Here is a 19,703-nt window from a genome sequence, read left to right on the forward strand (position 1 = left end):
CAGAGGTTGGCTGAAAACAATTATTGAGAAAATAGTAGGCAAAAGTTGACCATCGGCTATCTACGAAAAACAGTAACTAGAAAAACCATGAATGGAGATTTGTCAGCGACGGTCAATGATAGTTGGTGGTTGCAAAGTGATGATCACTAGAAAACAATCACTCGAAGTTTAGCCGACGACGATTGTCACAAAACAGCTGTTAGAGGTTGACTAAAAGCGGTTTTAGAGAAATTAGTAGACGAAATATGGCTGTCGATGATCATGTGAAAAACGATGCTCAAAAGTTCATTGACGTTGGTTGCTTAAAACAATGGTCATTGTTGGCCGACAACAATCAGCATAGATGGTTATCAAAGGTTGGCCGATGAGGATAACTAAAGATGGTGGCCAGAATATTTCGTAAAAATGAGAGAGACTAATCATTAAACACTCAAAATTTATATTTCCAAAAATTGATTTTAAAACAAACTTGTTTCTCAATTTAATCATTTGAAAAACCACACACACTCGTTATGGCTTTGGATATATATGTCAAAGATGTGATTTTGGTGCAAACGTTGCCTGCTTAGCCTATAAAGTAGTCACAGTTTATGTGTGGGAAGGAAAATTCCTAAAACAGCATGACGGAGCAAACTCATAAATCATAGCAATAGCGTATGGACAAGTTTGGAGGATGTGAAACGTTAATATACACTTATTTGTGATACGATCGATTCTGCCCATATAACGTTTGGTGGTTGTTCATGCTTATGAGCTGAAGCAACAGTTAAGTTTTGATTAGAATCCTATTTTTCATAACAGAACCAACCACTAAAAATATTTTTAGTATTGTTATATTTCCTTTCGAAGTACATACGAAGTTTCAAATGCCAAATATCTTCAAAATGGTTCAATGGGGACATCAAATAGCTTTTCTTTTTCTTTTTCTTTGATATCTATATTTATGATGCAATGTAGTAGTGATATTTTAGGTTATAGATATTTATTCCTTCGTTGTACAAGACATTTTGGCTTTTCCAATTTTGATTGGCCAACTTCAGCCAAACAATACCTACTTAAGCATATAGATATAGATAGAAACTGAAGCATAAATGTATTTGGAAATAACAAAACATTGTCCTTAGAATACATGTTCGCCACTGACACTGATTATACAACTAAACATACTCTTTGAAGCAGTTTGAAATCAACATCATTTCTCAATTCCTAGATCTCCTCATCATTCCTCTGCTTGAGGTGAACGGCTGCAACACACCATACAGCCCAAACAACATAAATTATAATTGTAAAAAAAAAAAACAATCGTAATAATAATAAAGCGGATTCAATGTGCAAACCTGCTATATCCCCGATGCTTCGGGCTCTGGGTGTCACCATAATTGGGGCTCTCACCAGGTTCGGGTACCGTGTTCTGCTGCTGATCATGGCCATGATCATGACCATTGTCAGGGTTTGACGACCTCTCTCTATCACGAGGACTGTAGCTAGTGCCACGTCCTTCAGTAGGACTCCCCTTCTCCCTCTCTCTCCCGTAAGGACTAGGACTTCGGTTGGGGACTCGGTCATCATTTGGTCTTTCCCTCTGATGGGTAGGTCTATTGCTGGGGGCCCCCCTAACATGGTCGCTCGATCTCTCTCTCTCCCTCCTATAAGGACTATGATTGGGACTACGACCTCGACCATAATCAGGAGAACCCCTCTCCCTCTCTCTCTGATAAGGACTTGGACTACGACGGCTACCATAATCAGGACTAGCTCTTTGTCTCCTATATGGACTGCGGCTAATACCATTTCCATAATCAGGGCTTCCTCGCTCTCTTCTATAGGGACTTGGGGATCGCCTTTTCCTATCAGGAGACCTATCACGATTCCTATCAGGACTATATCCATTTCTCTTATCATCATCATCTCTGACAGCATATTCCACTGAAATCACTCTATCCATCAATTTGCTGTAAACAATAATAATAGTTATAAGGCATAACAATAACTGATCAAGTACACAATGGCCTATAAACAAGAGCAAATAACAATGTACATTTTCCTTCAGATAGTCTCAGTGCGTCAGGGGCAAAGGGAGATTAATTAATCAACCTTCAATAAATGACCTACTCGACACAAAATTTTTATTCAATTCAACAAAGAAAAGCTCACACTCACCTCATGTTTGTCAGCTCCAATGCTCTAGTGGCATCCTCCTGCAATTCATACTGGACAAATGCAAAATTCCTTCGAATCCTTACACTCAATATCTTACCATAAGGATCGAAGTGCCTCTCTAAATCCCTTGTTCTAGTATGATATGGGTCAAAGTTGATAACAAACAAAGTCTTTGAAGGTCTTGTATTAGTAGAGGATCTCCTTGAACCTCCTCCTCCTCCACCTCCACCACCACCTCCACCTGGTCTTCTAATCCCACGCTCTTGCTACAAAGCAAAAGAATGATTGATCGAGGAACATTTTGAAGGTACAGTAACTACAATCAAATAAAATTTCCACAAAGGGATTGAAAGTCAAAAGTCCATTGGGAGTTATGGCATATCAAAGTATATTACTTTGGTCCACTCAACACGTAGTCTACGACCCTTTCGGCCAAATTCTCGCCGATCAAGTGCACGAATGGCATCCTCAGCATCTCTCTCATCCTCCATATATATAAAAGCAAAACCTGTAAACCAATCAAACAGAACAAAAAAAAAATATAATTATGGTATCTGTTAGACACGAAATTAAGGAATTCCTCAAAATGCACTATTAATTTTCTCTCTAATAATATTCAACAAACCATAAAATTTCTTACCATAAGAAAGAAATATTCGCAACCTTCGTGAAATCTATAAACTAAGTTATCAGTGAATTAAGCAACAGACCTTGTGTATGAACTAAGTGATGTCAAGGAGCAATAATCCAAAACAGGATGTCTCATGGTAGGTCAAAAAGAAAGTGCCTTCTCCAATATTCTGCAGCCTCAGCTGAGGTTGACAATGTTTCAACCTTGAAAAAATGTATGGATTGTAGGCATGCAAAAGTCATGAGGAATGGAAACTGAAAGCAAGGTGTCGGAGGAAAATGTAAGATGTCGGTGCCATTGAGGATCGCTATGAATCTTCTTGGAAACAAGAAGAAGCTTGTCCCAGGCAGAACACTCAAATCTGAAGAGCCATCTTTATCCAAGAGGATTATGAAATATGCGAAGAAAATCCTGCACCAAAGAAAATTCTGGCCAAGGTGGTTTAGGATTTAAAAAACACGCTCTTTTTTTCTCAAATAATTTTTTAGAACCCCCCCATCAAAAATCCAACAAAAGTCAGGTTCTACGGTTTCCATGTGCTGGATGATGCAGAATTGTACTGCAAGGCACCAAATGTGATGAGAACGACCTCTACTTTGGGGGAATTTCCAACAGCCGAATTGCCTTGCCAACGTTGTATCCAACAGTTTCTTGGTGGATCGTGAGTAACTTCGCCAGTTCAGTATATTGCATAGATTCAAAATTTGCAAGTGGCTCGTTTCAACATGATACAAATTATACAACTTTAAAATGAATTCACGAATCACAACACAAACGTCCTCTGTTGTGTTTCTAATATACGTCTTATAAGTTTCTTATTAAAAATAAATTAAAAAGAAAAAGGAATCTAAACACAAAAAATATGCTATGTATAGAAGCTCACCAGATTTCATATCCACTCTATCAACTTTTCCATATCGACTAAACAGCCTTTCCAAATCAGGCTGGCGAGCATCATACTCGAAGTTTCCACAAAAAATCGGCTTCATACTACCTGAACAGAAATCGGAAAAGAAAAATACAAGAGTTAACACATCGCTCTCACAATACAAGGATAACAATGAAACAAAAATTCAAATGCAACATCAGAGTTCAAGGAACCTAATTTCAATCCATCAACAAGAAAACTATTTCAAACTAATATAAAGAGCAAAAAATATATTGAAAGATCCACAAGAACTATGCACTTACCGTTTCAAAGAAAATCGTAAAGTCTATGAGAAAAGTCCTTTGAGGCCGCCGTAGATGGTATGGCTGCCGTCGGAGATCGATTAACGCAGTGTGGATTCGCCGGTGAGATAGCGAGAGGTACCGTGTGAGGACTGCGGCTGTGGAGAAAATAAGATTTAGGGTTTTCTTTTCTTTAACCCTAATTTTCATATACGGAATAATTTCAAATATTTTCACTTATTTTCCCTTTTTGAGGAAAAGAAAATACAAAACTAATTTGTAAAATAAAATGAGTTTATTTTGTTTTCTTTAGTAACGACCACTGCTATGACATTCCATTTAAAAGTATTGTTGTCCTAAAAAAAATCCTAGTGTATTAACAACAAAGGTATATTAAGCATATTCTAATAATTCGACAATTATATTTATTTTTTGGTTGATTTCAAGTTAAAGCTTGAAAATTTTGGTTCAACCCAACCTAACCTAAATTGAAGATATATATATATTATATAAATATAATATTATATATATATAGTAAAGATAAATTTAGGTTAAATGGTATATTATCTTTTTTTCTCTTTCTTCTACAACCCGACAACCCAACTCATATTTCAAGACCAATTGAGTTGATTGGGTTAAGAATACTATTTTGGGTTGTCAACCCAACCAACCAGAAAAATATGGGTTGGATTGGAAATGTCCTAAACTCAACTCGTTTTCACCCTTCTATAGTCTCCATTCTCTCACTTTAGTAGCATTGAAATTTAAACTTTGTGTCTAAGGTAAGAGATGAAATAGTGAAGAATAATGAAGTCTCCAAGTTGTGAATTTCTGGACCCACAATGTAAGTAGTTGATAATGTATAAAATTGATGTTTTTTAGGTGTAGAATCTATGAACTCTTTTAGTCAAACAAGTCAAGTCTCTACTTCCAAACTTTTTGAGCCAACTACACCTATAGGAAGTTATTGTGTTTATTTGTATAGGTATTCATTCGTTTGAAAATAATTTTCCTCTCCCCTATTTATGTAATGACTGAAGTTGGGTACTGGATACACGACTTTCTTTTTCCCTAATCAGGAAAATGAGAAAGAGGAAAAAAAAATGAGGATTGGGTTACAAAATGCAAAAAGAATGGAGTCGTTATGAAAGAAAGAAGAAATTGGAACCCAAAAAATTATGATTATGACTATGACTATTACGAAGAAAAAAAGAAGGTAACGAAATGAGTAATAGAAAAAATCAAAGAAGTCTTCTACACGTGTGTTGATTGTCAATTTTGATGGACAACTTACCTACGTTAATGTGTTATTATGGACCGGGTTCCCAACTTAATCTAGTCGTATACTCTGTCTACAACTTCACTATCCTATTTTTTCCAATAATTTTCCTCATACTCTATTTTTAACATTATTTTTTAAAATAGCATTATTAAAAAGGTTATATTTAGAATTATCTCCTCTTTAATATCTAACTTAATAAAAAATCATTTAAATGATTAATTTCACATGAAGATTTAGAATTTAAAAAAAGAAAATTCTAAATCTTCGGAATAAACCTATCAAATTTTATTTATATATATACACACACATAGTCAATACAAACACATTGGTTTTTTCTTTCTTTGAAATTTATATCACAATAATAATGAAAACCTTTTTTAATATAACAAAAAAAAATTAAAACCATTTACAAATTATAGGAAATTTTATAGATGTAATCATTAAAAAAAATTATAAAACTTGTATAAATAGTTTTGATTTTTTCTTTATATCCATAACAATTTTTCTATAATGTAATAGCACAGTAGTAATGAAAGTAATAATAAAAAAAAAAGTATTTTATTTAACAACTATTTTCAAATTTAGTTTTTTCGCAAATTTTAATTATTTTATTTTATATCTTCCATGTTAAAAAAATGAGTCCACCTTAATTGAAGTTAAGCATAAATTATTCATCTTAAATTTAGAAGTTCGATTTTCCACCTTCACATATTATTAAAATAATTATATTTAATATGTTATTTAATTCAATTTGGTTACCGAAATTTATGTTATTTTGAATGTTTCTTTGGAGATTATTTTTATTTGGTTATTTTAATTTGTGGTTAACCATGATTTAATTATAGTGTTAATTTTATATGATATAATTATTATCTCATGAACATCTTAATTCATGGTAATACAACTAGTTGACAAAATAGCATTTCAAACATCATATATCATTATCTATTCTATATTAAAAGACCAAAATGTTTGAAAAGCCTTTTAGATTTTTAATAAATTACAAATAATTGTTACATGCATCATCATTTGTAATAACTATTTCTATTCAATATAAGTCACTGTCACTAAACCTCGTCATTCTTCTCCTTCTTTTTCTTCACTTCTTTTTCTTTCCAAACTTATAAAAGATCTAATTTTTTTTTTATTTTTTTTTTCAACTGTCATTCGGTTGTTGTATAAATCTTGAAAAAAAGCTTCAATTTAAATTTAGAACAATCGTGTACAAAAAATAAACGATCAAATAGTCAAATTTAAACGATCGTATACCAAATAATAGCCAAATCTAAATTCTCGTGAGCAAATTTATTTTATTTGTTGTTGACAATATATTTTTTGTATTTTCTATTGTAGATCTGTGCGTTTTTTCTGTTTTCGAAATTGTTCTATATAACTTTGTTATATTTTTAAAACAACCTCTATATTTAATTTCTAAAGTCAATTAAAGATCACATTTAAAATTGTCATAAATATATCAGAAAAACAAAAAAAACTGAAAGTATCTTGGCCTTGTTTACAAATATAGATAACAAAGTAGACAGCATTGAACATAACAGCCAAAATAAAGCCATAGACAAGCTGAGGATCACAACTCAATTTGATACAATTTATTTACATAGCCATCGAATGTTTGGTTGAACATGGTCGAGGAGAGCTAAAGGATAAGATTTATTTGTCGTAGCAACCAAAGTGAAATTGTCGTGACCTAGAATTTGGGTTGCTACTCAAGAGTTTTTTTTTTTTTTTTTTTTTGTTGGATTAAGAAAATATATGGTAAATGTAACAAAGAAAAGTTCGTGTTAGGATAATATCTATGTGTCAATTTTCATTATTTAATCTATACTACTTGGGTAACTATACTTAATTATGAGAATATATAACATGTAAAGTATAATTATATTAAATATATATACTTTTTAGTAAAGAATGACTTAATGTTTTTTTTATATATTTTATTAATTATATTACATAAGAAGTTTAATTTTGGTTCTTACACTATTTAAATACTTTTCGATTTAAATCTTCAACTCAAAGGGTACATAACTCCGTCAATATGCCATAAACAATATGTATTAGTGATCGAGAAATTTGTAGTTTAAGAATGCGTTTAGATTGCATTTTTTAGTGATTAAATTAAAAAATAAGTTGTTTTAAAAAAAGATCATGTGTTTGACGACTACTTAAAATAATTTTTTTAAAAAATGAATTTATAAAATAATGTGGTTTAGAATAAACACCTAAAATCAACTTTTAGAAAAATAAAATTTTGTGTGTTTGATGGTTATCTCCCTAATTTGTATGAAACAATCTGGTCAACACCTTCAGTTATCGTCACTAACTAACCTTTGACAACCATCTCTATCATATGTCGTTGACCAACTTTCTTTCATCATTTGTCAGTGGTCATTGCCTATCAACATTTGTTGGTCATTTTCTGTAACTGTTGTTGGCTTATTTTTATCAATTGTTTTATTGTAACCATTACTGGTCAACTTTTGTCAATGTTTTTCTGACTGTTATCAGCCAACTACCAACAACCTCCTTTTTCCTTATGTGATGGTCATTGTTTGACTTCCAATGATCATTGTCGCTGTAACGCCCCAGTAGATAGAGTTCCATTGTTCACCTCAATAATATACTTTTTTTAAAAAATTCAAAAGTTGTTATGGAATATGACCATCTTGACCTTACACTTAATTAAGGGTAAAGTTTTCCTTGGTTGATTATTTTAATTATTAAAGTCTAAGGATGAAATAAATTAATTAATTGAGAAGTAACAAATTAATTAATGCTTTGGAAAGGGTCAAATGTGGCTTTAATGAAGAGAGAGAGAGGAGGGTTGCTATTGGGTTAAAAGAAGAAAAGAAAGTATTTTGTGTGGGTTTTATTTAATATTTTTTTTATTTTTTGATTCTTTTAAAAAGAGGGCTTTGGGAGGCGTGAAACTCATCACCTTCCCAAGAAAACCCTAGCCCCACTTTGCTCCCACCATAGCCGCCGCCACTCTCCTCGCCGCCGCCGATCGACCGCCGCACGCCACCGAGCCGACGCCGTCTTCCCAGCCGCGTCGGAGATCCGTCCAAGCCGATCCGCGCACGTCGAGCGTCCGCCGCACAGCCGTCTCTCGCAGCCGTCGCCCGAAGCCGAACCACCCGCGCGTCTACAAGCCGAAGTCGTGTCGGCCAGCCGAAGTCGAGTCGTGCCGCTTCGATCCGAGGCAGAGCAGCCGAGCCGCGTCGCGTCGCTCCGATCAGGCGCTGAGGACCGCAGCCGATCCGTCAGCCAGCCGCGTCCTGCCGAGTCGCCGAGCAGTCCAGCCGGATCGTGCGCCAGCCGTCGCGTGAGCCGCGTCCTGTCGAGTCGCCGAGCAGCAGCAGTCGACGGTAGTCAGCCGCGCGCCTCCAGCCGTCGAACCCGAACCCTGAACCGCTCCACGCCCGCTCATCCGAACCCGAACCCGGAACCGCTCCACGCCCGCTCGTCCGGACCCGAACCCGCGTCCGTGCCCACACGTGCCCAGCCCTCTCCGCGTGCAAGTCGCGCCGCGCCGCCTGCACTGCAAGCCGAGTCGCGCCTCCTTGCTGTCGCAAGCCGAGCCGCACGCGCAAGATCCCTGCGCCAAGCCGAGCCGAGCCGGTCCCTGTTCTCTTTCCAGCCAAGCCGCCAAGCCTAATTTGGCTCCTTCCATCTAATTTTTGGTAATTAAATTAATTATTTTGGCATTTCCCAGTAAGACTCAATGTTTTTTGACACTAAATAATTTAATTCGGAATTAAATTAAATTATTTTCCTTAAGGGACGTCTTGGACCAAGTAACTGCTGCAGCGTGGGATTTCTTCAGTAGGGGCTCAGCATTGCAACCTCTTTCTAGGGTAAGTCATTTCACTGAGTTTTGAACCGTTAGTCGTTGGTGACTTAATTACGAATTTTGGCGTATTGAACAGTTAGGACCTTGTTGCTTGGAAAGCACACTTGCCTCGCAGTTAGAACTCGCCAAGTAAATCTCCAGGTAAGAGATTTCTACTACTAGCTCCATGTTTAGAATTATGAGGTCACATATACCTTCAATTGTGCATGTTGAGGACTAGACTGCACGATGCATGAAATTAATGATAGTATGATGCGATTGATGATACGGTTATATTATAGCATGATGTTGTGATGACAAGAACTGTTATGGCTGTACGACGGTGTCGAGACGTGGAGTGTAATGATGATTTATCTGTTATGTTATATGATGATGCCGTGTGTATGTGTACTGCGATTAGGGTACCTGTTAGCTTAACCTGTTAGAGTCGTACCTGCATGGGTGTCCTTCGGGATCACCACCTATTTAGGACTGTGCGGTCCGACAGGATCACCAGTCTAGCATGGATATAGATATGACTCGAGTGACTCGACGGGGTCCTAGCATCCCGATTGTCCTAGGTGTCCCCCGGGGCACCGAAGACCAGAGTTACGTTCCTACGGGAGCGCATGTTGCACGTGTTCGGGAACGTGCCAGAGTTTGGGTACCAGTTACAAGACTCTGACAGGAAGCTAACAGGCACCTAGTGGGACTAGTAGTGGGTCCCTTACTGAGTATTTTATACTCACTCTTTTCATGTCATGTTTTTAGGTAGAGGACGAGGCAAGGGCAAAGGCAAGCTGGCGAGCGACCAGAAGTGACCGTGGCGAGCCATAGGGATTTCTGCTTCCGCTTATTCTTGCTTTTGACTTTAGTACCCGAGTTTGAGTATTCTTCACTATTTGCCATTTTTTTATGTAGATAGGGCCCGAGTAGGACTTTAGAACGAATTTCATTTTTTTTTGCATATTATCTTGTTTGGATTTTCATAAATAAATTTCTCAAACCTTATGCGTTTTACTAAATTTTATGACCTAAACCACTTGTTCTACATTTAGTAATGATTTCGACTCAGTATAAGGAGTTGGGTCGTTACAGTCGCCAACCTCTAATTATCATTTTAGAGTGACTATTCCTGACTACCTCAAACCACCATCCTTGATGATCGTTGTCATACTTCTATCAAAATCTTCCAGAGATAAATTATATATATGTATGTACAATCTTTTACTATATTACAAATCAGACAAATTTTTAACTAAGAACACTTTTGAAAAGGAAGTTGCGAAATACATGTGTTTATCTTTCAAGAAGTTTTTATAAAAATGCATTTTTTAGAAAACATTTTTTTGAAGTCATTCCAAGCAGACCTAAATCTCCATGCTATCGTACTAAAAAATTATTCACTCAATATTAGGATTGACTAATGAAAAGATATTGATATAATATTTAGTTTTAAGATGACAAAAACTTGAAATTTCTTGAAAGTTTAGAAGAGAACTAAAAATTTCTATCTATTTTTCTCAAATTGAATAAATATTATGTATGGTAAGTTTGTAGTCAATTATAATATTCTCTAAAAGTTTTTTTAAAAAAACTCAATAAAAAACGCATAAAACACAAAGGACTAAATGAAAATGTTAAAATGGTGCGAACTAAATTGAAAAATAATCCAACATTAGGCGCAACTAAAATATATTTGTTTTTTCTAAAAAATCTTTCAAAGTAAATAAGCTTTACATAATAAAATTAAGGAATTTTTTAAAAAATAAAAAATTTGACAAACTATTTAATTTAATTTTCCATTTTGTTTTCACAAATAATAATAAGAAGAAGAAATGAAAAGATAATTGCTACATAGTCTAATTTTCCATTTTGTTTTCAAAAATAATTGAGAAATATAACTTTAATAAAATATAATTACTTCTAAAACCAAACCTTAGGATTGATTCTTTGAAATTTTAAGATATGTTTTGGGAGGGATTAAAATTCAAAATTCCATTCTTAAAAAAACTATCACAATTTTAAAAGCATTGTTGATAAATGATATAACAACCCAAACCCTCCTTGAAAAACTCAAACAGTATGAACAATAATTTTGAAAAGTGCTTTTAAACTGCCAAAAGCCAACGTCACTCACAACTAGCTAAAGATCAGAGTGCTGTGTATTTTGATTGTTAACTAAAATCTGGCAACAGCATATCCATAGAATCGCTACAAACTGAAGAACCACAAATGAAACTTTATCCTTACAAATACATGTGTTTACCACTAATACTGATTATACAACTAAACATACTCTGAAGCAAATGAGATCATCGATGTCACTTCCCATTTTCTAGTTCATCATTCCTCTGCTTGTGGTGAACGGCTGCTGCGAAACCATAACACGAACGCAGGCATAAGACAAAAAATTCAAAAAAGAATCAAGAATAGTAATAGTAAAAACAATCAAATGAACTCATAGTACAAACCTGTTATATCCCCGATGCTTCGGGCTCTGAGTGCCACTGTAACTGGGGCACTCACCGGGTTCAGCTACTGTATTCTCCTGGTGATCATGGCCGTTGTCCGGGTTCGACCTTTCTCTATCACGAGGACTATAGCTTGTGCCACGTCCATCATCAATAGGACTCCTCCTCTCCCTCTCTCTCCTGTAAGGACTAGGACTTCGGTTGGGGATTCGGTCACCATTTGGTCTTTCCCTCTGATGGGGAGGACTGTGGCTGGGAGCCCTAGTATGGTCACTTGATCTTTCTCTCTCCCTCCTATAAGGACTATGCTTGGGACTACGACCACGGCCATAATCAGGAGATCCTCTCTCCCTCTCTCTCTGATAAGGACTTGGACTACGACGACTTCCATAATCAGGACTAGCCCTTTGCCTCCTATATGGACTGCGGCTAATACCATTGCCATAATCGGGGCTTCCTCGCTCCCTCCTATAAGGACTTGGGGATCGTCGTTTTCTATCAGGAGACCTATCACGATTCCTATCTGGACTATATCCATTTCTTTTCTCATCATCATCTCGAACAGCATATTCCACAGAAATCACTCGGTCCATCAATTTGCTGTACACAATAATAATAATTAAGGCATAACAATAACGATATAGTGACCTACTCACTTAAAATGCAATTCAAAGAAGAAAAACGCACCTCATGTTTGTAACCTCCAACGCTCTAGTGGCATCCTCCTGCAGTTCATACTGGACAAATGCAAAATTCCTTCGAATCCTTACATTCAATATCTTACCATACGGATCGAAGTGCCTCTCCAAATCTCTTATCCTTGTATGATATGGATCAAAGTTAATGACAAATAAAGTTTTTGAAGGTCTTGTATTAGAAGAGGATCTCCTCGAACCGCCTCCACTTCCACCTCCACCTCCACTAGGTCTTCTAATGCCACGCTCTTGCTACAGAGAAAAGAATGATCAATCAAAATACAAACTACAGTAGAAGCTATGGTAAATAAAATCAAATAAAAGTTCCACAAAGGGATGGAAAGGAAAGACTTTGTTGGAAAATGTGTCAAATCAATGTGCGTTACTTTGGTCCACTCAACACGTAGTCTGCGACCCTTTCGGCCAAATTCTCTCCGATCGAGTGCATGGATAGCATCCTCAGCCTCTCTCTCATCCTCCATGTAGATAAAAGCAAACCCTGGAAACCAATCAAACAACCAAAACTGAATAACTAACTGTGGATCTATGAGACAGTAACAATGTTACAAGACTGAGAATTTTCCCACTGAAGAACTCCTCAAAATGCAACATCACCTTTCTAGAACATATATTCAACAAACCACAAAAAGTTCTTACCATAAGAAAGAAATATTTGCAACCACCGTGAAATCTATAGACTAAGTTACCAGTGAATTTAGCAACAGACCTTGTATTGTGAACTAAGTGGTGTCAAGGAGCAATGAAAAACAGGATGTCTCATGGTAGGTCTACAAATAGAAAGTGCCTTCTCCATTATTCCGCAGCCTTGGAGCTAAGGTTGACAATGTTTCAACCTCGAAACAACGTATGAAATTGTAGGCAGGCAAAAGTCACGAGAAATGGAAAGCAAAGTGTCTGAGGAAAATGTAAGGTGGTAGTGCCATTGAGGATCATGGATCTTCTTGGAAACAAGAAGAGGAAGCCTGTCACAGGTGGAAAACTCAATTCTGTAGACCAATCTTTATCCAAGGAGATTATGAATGTGCGAAGGAAATCCTGCACCAAAGAAAATTCTGGCCAAGGAGTTTTAGGATTTAAAATATACGCTCTTCTTTTCTCAAAACTTTTTTAGAATCCTCCACCAAACACTCAACAAATGTTGCCTTCTCTGATTTCCATATGCTGGACGATGCCCATTCGTATTGCAAGGCACCAAATGCAACGAGAACTGCTTTGGAGGAATTTCCAACCGCTGGGTTGTCTTACCGATAATTGATCCAACACTTTCTTGGTTGATAGAGTTACTTTTTCAGTTCAGCATTTTTCATATATTAAATATTATCAGCGACTCTGCAAATTACAATTTTTGTTTTTCCTTTTTGCAATTGGTATGATCCGCGTGAAAAAATTACACACTACTTCAAAACAAATTCAGGAAAAGAACACAAACGCCCTCTCTGTGTTTATAGTATACGTCTTATAAGTTTATTAGATAAAAGAAGGAATTAAAAATAAACATGCATTTTACGGCTAGAAGCTCACCAGATTTCATATCTACTCTATCAACTTTTCCATATCGACTAAAAAGTCTTTCCAGATCAGGCTGTCGAGCATCATACTCGAAGTTTCCACAAAAAATTGGCTTCATACTACCTGAACAAAAATTGGAAAAACAATACAACATTTAACAATCTCTTGCATGATAAAAACAAAAACACATACAAACACGGCATTAAGTTCACGAAACTTAATTTCACCACATCAACTCGACAACCATTTTATTTCAACAATAAGCAAACTTTTCATTGATATATGAAAATAAGAATGAAATTTCAAGGATACAACCTACCTAGGAGGGAGAGTAAAAAAAGAACGCGAACTGGAAAAGGGAACCAGACAGACATCAACAAGACAACTATTTGAAAATAATCCCAAGTGAACACATTAGAAAAAAGATCATAACCACCATGTACTTACCTTTTGCAAATAAGCCTGTTTCCAAATTTACAAAATAACATACAAGATATTGTACTTTTAAATATATCAGTACATATTTATATAAAAAATAATACAGCAGACGTATCTTATTATTACTTCTGTAAAAATAAAAAATGAAAATATACAAAGGCGTCATAGTTCCTGAAACCTAGTTTCACCACATCAACAAGAAAGTTATTTGAAACGAATTGTAAAAGTAAAGATCGTATTTTAAGAATCAACAACTATGCAGTACTTAAGCTGCAAATAAGTTAAGCAAGCCTGTGTCAAATTGTTTTTCCTAAAGAATTGCTTCTTTAAAAAATGATATTTATAATGGTGTAACACTTTTAAATGTGATACGTTATCGTTTAGTTTTTAAAATTATAAATAATTATATTTTGATTCTTATACTTGGGATCTCATTCCATTTTAGTTTACTTCAATACTTTTAAATGTCCAAATAGAGTCCATTTATTGTAAGGAAAATTGCATAAACCACCCCTAAACTATGGGGTTGTTACAATTACAACTTTCAATTTGATCGATTATGCTCTTATAATTTGTTGATGGTTGCAATTAACCTCATTTTTAAATTAACCTTTATTTCTTTAATTATAATTTGATATTTTAAAATTGAAAAATAAAAATAAAGATTTTCTCTCTTCTTCTTCTCCCTCCATCATCCCTTTGGTCTTCATCTTCATCTTTCTCTCCCCCTTCTCTAAGAAACAAATAAACTAAACAATTCAAACCTTTATAATAAACAATTCAAACCTTTGTAATAAACAATCCAAACCTTATACAAATTCCGATTCGAGTTACGAGAAGTGGGAGACTTTGAAACTTCAGTTGCATTTTCCATAAAATGAGGGAATGAGCTTTCTTTGTCGGAAGGTGTAAAACGAGAAAAAAAAAGGTTAATTTAAAAAGAATATCTTGATTTGGCTCTATTTCATAACTTTTTCAATAGATAAATATATGGCCATTTCTATTTTATCTCAAAAGAAACTTGGTCGATTTTGAACATGATAAAATATGAGAAAGATGGAAGAAAACAAGCGGTGAAACAAAAAAAGAAAGAAGAACAAAAAGGAACAAGAAAACAAGAGAAAACAAAGAAATAAGAAGAGAGGAGAACAAGAATACTGAGGTCTTCAATATTGCACTGAAAATCAAGGGCAATGCTATTAAATTTTATGGCAATACTTGAATCATTTTTATTGCACAATTCAATTGTATCTCCCACTTCTACTAACTTCAAATTGAAATTAGTAAAAGGTTTGAATTGTTTAGTTTATTTGTTGTCCAGAGCGGGAAGATGGAGATGGGGAGAAATGGTAGAAGAAGAAGAAAGAGGAGAGATAAAGGAATGTGAGATGAGAAAGAATCCTTATTTTTATTTACTTTTTAGTTTTAAAGTAATAAATGTTAATTTAAAAAGGGCTAATTGCAACCACTAGCAAAATATAAGGGTATAATTGATCAAACTAAAAGTTTTTTAGTGTAATTGTAACCAAACCTCATTCTAGAAGGGTAGAAGGGTGATTTATGCAAATTTCCCTTTATTTTATAATTCTTACATAGTTTTAATTTCTATCAAATTGGTTAAATAAAAAATATGTATTTTTCCATTCAAGAAAAGACAACTGTAATTGTATTTTCAAAATTGATAGAGAAGGTTAATTAAGACCTAATGTCATAAAATAAAAAAATAAACGATAAACAAACAGTGAGGACAAATTTGAAGTATTATGAGTAGAGACTAAATTTGGATATTTGAATGTAAGTACAGTGAACAAAATCGTAATTAATCAATTAACAATGTTTCCCCATGCAATGTTTTTATTTTCTATTTAACGAATTCCCAAAAAAAATCAAAAAAAAAAAAAACAAATAAAAAACCTCGCAGCTTATGGTTAACCGTGTCCAAAACTGAAACCATCATCAAACGCTTTCAGGCGTTGGTCATCTCAATAATAATAACTGTTTTAATATTTGAAGTAGATATCAAAAGTGAGGACCCATGATTGACAAAGAGAGAAGGGGAAAAGGAAATAAATTTATGACCTTTTGCTTCATACAAAAGGCTCTATAAGTTTGACCAGCTATATCCAACATTTGAGGTCCTAAGTTCCAAATTCTAACCACTTACAACCACAACTTTTAGTGCTATATAAATGCTTTCTGGAGCCTAGAGCAAAACACCAGGTATCATTCTTAGACAAGCTAAGCTAGTCTCATTGATCATCACTATAGAGGTATCATTCTTTCTCTTCTTTTTTATCTTTTTTTATATATTTGTAACCATCCAACAAGCCGAACACCTCAACTAATCTCACAGCAACTTATCTTAACCGTACAATATTTGTATAAAAAAAACCCTTATCCAAATATTAAATACTAAGTTGTGGTCTACCATAGATTTAACTATAACCTCTTATCCCTTCTAACTATTATGTGGTCTATCATAGATTTAACTATGAACTCTTATCCCTTCTAACTAGGTCATGTTTTCATTTATCAGTAGGTCAATCATATGGTTATAGAGGTATTATTCTTGTAAATGGCCGACCATAATCATCCAATGGAACTCCATAATTTCAACTATCAACCCAACAGTTAACAGAAAAACATACAATTTGACATTAACATAAGCAACTGCGATAAAAATGAAAAAAAAAAAAAAAAAAGAAGTGTTTGTTCCCAAACATATCCAAGCATACAATTCACAACACAATTTGATGCGCAACCAGAAGCATACAAGAAAATTTAAGTCAGAGAATAAAAATTCCTAAAATGACAAACACTTACTATGTTCCTTCTTAATGCGCGTCAATTGCTAATTGTTTGAGTTCCTGAAACCGTCCCTGCCGACTTGGATCTTGCGAAATCGTAACTGAAGGAGAACTGAGGCACTGAGTTACTTACCGCGAGTCTCGATCGTCGTCCAAATGAGTTTACGCCGTAGATCGGGCCGTCGAGGTGTGTGTGTAGCCAGATCCAGCGACCCGAGGGTGAGGGCGTTGCAGATCCGAGTGTCGCCGAGATACGTTGTTGCGTAGGCGATCAAACGCCGGAGGTGGGTAATATTGCAGATCTGCGCTGGGTTGCGCTGTCGCCTGGTCGTGCCCCCAAGAGAAGCCGCGTCACCGTCGTAGTAGCCCGCTGCCGGAGAGGGATGGGGATTGCGAGAGAGAGAGGAGTGCGAACCGCTGGGGTGGTTGTAGTCTTTTTTTTTATTATTATTTTAATTCTTTTCTTTTTAATCCCTAATTTTAATTTATAAAAATATGATTCGGGATTTTTTTTATTTTTTTCTATTATTGTTTGTATTTTTAGTACTCTGTATTATTTTAATTGCTTAGTCAAGATTTAGAAAGAAGATTTTTCACTCCTTATCCTAATCTAAATATCCCATTTATCAAAAAAAAAAAAAAAAAAAAATTCTCTTCGAATAAACCATGATGTCTCAAGTGCGCGTAAGAATTAGATGTCAAATAAGCTATATTCGTGTCGTTAAATTTTATTCAATGCATGACAATAAAGTTGGTATATGTTTTCTATTTTCTACTCTCCATCTTTCTCTTGTATTTGTTCTTCTTATTTCTCTATTTTATTACTGTTGTTAACACGAGTTTCTACCACTTGGATTTATAAAAAGTATATTGATTTTTCTTTTTTGTTTTTGTGATTTGAGATACGAGCGTACCATATAAACACTATATGTGTATCAAATACCCGATCATGTATATGTGTGTATATATATACATTATACATAGATATACAAATACATATTGTTTATAGTTTAAACGTTGACAATATATTTCTTTTAAGCTACTGTCATGTTGTTGTTGTTCTCGATGTTAGACGTATAAAGTCATTGTTTATTTATCATAACTTTATGATCAAATTCATCTTATCATTTAATAACTTATTTTATTGTCACTATTACAAATCAACAATTAAATAATATAAAAAAAACATATAGGGATCGACTCACAAGAATACGTGGTTGATCAATATAGCTACATTCACCGAGCAGAGAGAGAATAATATTATTAGAAGAATGTTTTCTGAATATAAAACGACGTCACTGGATTAGAGAGTTTATATATTGCATTTCTTTAAACTTCATGGTTAAAATTGTAAATAGTTATAAACAAATACGTACGTTGAATATGAAAACTAGAGAGCTTTCGGATAGTTACCTCCGAACCCTCACTAGGGCGTGCCTCCCCTAGGCTCCATACTTGATTGTTCATGGCACCGCATAACGAATCCAAGATATTTCAACAATCGTTATGTATTTTTTCCTTGGTAGATGCTAGCTGATTTCAATCGAAAAAAAATGATAAAATAATTATTGAACAATTTAAAATTAAAAATTCCAAGAAAAACTTCATTCGATCTCTTTTTTTTTTTTCCAACCAGAACCTAGTTGTTTCAATAAAAAAAAAAAACAGGACAAATAATTTTGTTGGGAAACTTAATTTTAAAAACCCACTTGACAAAACTCTAAACTTCTCCTTTCTTTTCTTTTCTTTTTTCATTAAATTTAACGACTTTTTTTATATTATAAATTCGAAAGGTGGGATTTGAACCCAAAATTTTCTTATTTTCAATACATACAAATGTCAAATTGAGCTAAACTCTTATCATTCAACTATTATTTGTCATGCTTTTTTTAATTCCCAACTAAATTCAATATGTTCACGTTCACAATGCTTAAAATCTTTTCTTTTGGATGCTTGGGACAAAATTTTTAGACTTTTAAGAAACTACAAATATGTTACTTAAAATATTCTTATATTTTGAGACCTATTACTAATAACGTTAAAGACCAAGTATTGATGACCACTATTCACACACAAAATAGTTTTCCCATCCCAAATTGACTATTATCAATCAATATTGTGTACTGTGAGTGAAACTTTGAGTTGGTTTGAAGTACATTAATATTACTTTTTATAAATTGCTTATGAACCTAACATGTTTTGTTGTATTATAATTGGATTATGAACAATCAAAATGCCAACTTTATTGTCACTATAAATATGTACAAGTGTCTTCTAAATGAACTTCAATTCATCACGTAACCTTTTTTTTTCCATATTTCTTTTCAAATTTAATGTTATAGAATGACATAATAGTGATCAAGAACAAAAAATTGGATTAAGAAAAAATTGGGTATAAATTTAATAAGTATATTAACCCCCATAGGGTCTCCCAAAACTCTACAAAAAGAGTGGAGCAGCTTAATTCATTTGGGTATTTAGTATGTGGTTGAGGGAGGGCGAGGGGATCAAGAGATCAGTCGTTGCCAAAGCTAGAGTAAAAAGGATTCAAGAAAAGGGTAAAGCTCATAAGCTAGAGGTTGGTCCAAGAGATCGATCTAAGTCAACCGATGACCAAGTTGTCGATTAGGTTGATCAATAGGTCAAATGTTTATCTAAATCGATCTAAA

General features: G+C 34.5%; 2 protein-coding genes across 7 annotated transcripts; both read right to left on the reverse strand.

The window, feature by feature from the left end:
* Window positions 1–1,076: 1,076 nt before the first annotated feature.
* Window positions 1,077–17,200, reverse strand: LOC103491067 (serine/arginine-rich splicing factor RS40-like). Of its 5 annotated transcripts, XM_051085738.1 has the most exons (7): window positions 3,983–4,182; window positions 3,675–3,785; window positions 2,871–3,219; window positions 2,556–2,668; window positions 2,161–2,426; window positions 1,338–1,952; window positions 1,077–1,244 (listed from the first exon to the last, which is right to left on the reverse strand). In XM_051085738.1, exons 4-7 carry the CDS (start codon window positions 2,649–2,651, stop codon window positions 1,220–1,222), a joined length of 1,002 nt encoding a protein of 333 aa, XP_050941695.1. In that variant the 5' UTR covers window positions 2,652–2,668; window positions 2,871–3,219; window positions 3,675–3,785; window positions 3,983–4,182; the 3' UTR covers window positions 1,077–1,219. The 5 variants fall into 5 exon arrangements, with proteins under 5 accessions (XP_050941695.1, XP_016900609.2, XP_008449100.2 ...); XM_017045120.2 differs by lacking the exons at window positions 2,871–3,219; window positions 3,983–4,182 and adding an exon at window positions 17,051–17,200; XM_008450878.3 differs by lacking the exon at window positions 2,871–3,219 and having other exon boundaries at window positions 3,983–4,195.
* Window positions 11,234–17,201, reverse strand: LOC103491066 (serine/arginine-rich splicing factor RS40-like). 2 transcript variants are annotated; one of them, XM_008450876.3, is made up of 6 exons: window positions 17,051–17,201; window positions 13,802–13,912; window positions 12,646–12,758; window positions 12,252–12,511; window positions 11,565–12,164; window positions 11,234–11,461 (listed from the first exon to the last, which is right to left on the reverse strand). In XM_008450876.3, the coding sequence occupies exons 2-6, from the start codon at window positions 13,905–13,907 to the stop codon at window positions 11,437–11,439; spliced, it is 1,104 nt and encodes a 367-aa protein (XP_008449098.2). In that variant the 5' UTR covers window positions 13,908–13,912; window positions 17,051–17,201; the 3' UTR covers window positions 11,234–11,436. The 2 variants fall into 2 exon arrangements, with proteins under 2 accessions (XP_008449098.2, XP_008449096.2); XM_008450874.3 differs by having other exon boundaries at window positions 11,234–11,464.
* Window positions 17,202–19,703: the final 2,502 nt, after the last annotated feature.

This window comes from Cucumis melo, chromosome 6 (genome assembly GCF_025177605.1).
Source record: "Cucumis melo cultivar AY chromosome 6, USDA_Cmelo_AY_1.0, whole genome shotgun sequence".
Taxonomy (NCBI): domain Eukaryota; kingdom Viridiplantae; phylum Streptophyta; class Magnoliopsida; order Cucurbitales; family Cucurbitaceae; genus Cucumis; species Cucumis melo.

What these genes read in the sequence shown, in the direction of transcription:
- LOC103491067 (XM_017045120.2), bottom strand. Translation starts at nt 3,780, where the DNA reads ATGAAGCCGATTTTTTGTGGAAACTTCGAGTATGATGCTCGCCAGCCT. An exon ending in TACGTGTTGAGTGGACCAAA is followed by an intron (nt 2,427 to 2,555) that starts GTAATATACTTT and finishes TTTGCTTTGTAG; the next exon opens with CAAGAGCGTGGGATTAGAAG. An exon ending in TTGGAGCTGACAAACATGAG is followed by an intron (nt 1,953 to 2,160) that starts GTGAGTGTGAGC and finishes TATTGTTTACAG; the next exon opens with CAAATTGATGGATAGAGTGA.
- LOC103491066 (XM_008450874.3), bottom strand. Translation starts at nt 13,907, where the DNA reads ATGAAGCCAATTTTTTGTGGAAACTTCGAGTATGATGCTCGACAGCCT. An exon ending in TTGGAGGTTACAAACATGAG is followed by an intron (nt 12,165 to 12,251) that starts GTGCGTTTTTCT and finishes TATTGTGTACAG; the next exon opens with CAAATTGATGGACCGAGTGA. An exon ending in AAGCATCGGGGATATAACAG is followed by an intron (nt 11,465 to 11,564) that starts GTTTGTACTATG and finishes ATGGTTTCGCAG; the next exon opens with CAGCCGTTCACCACAAGCAG.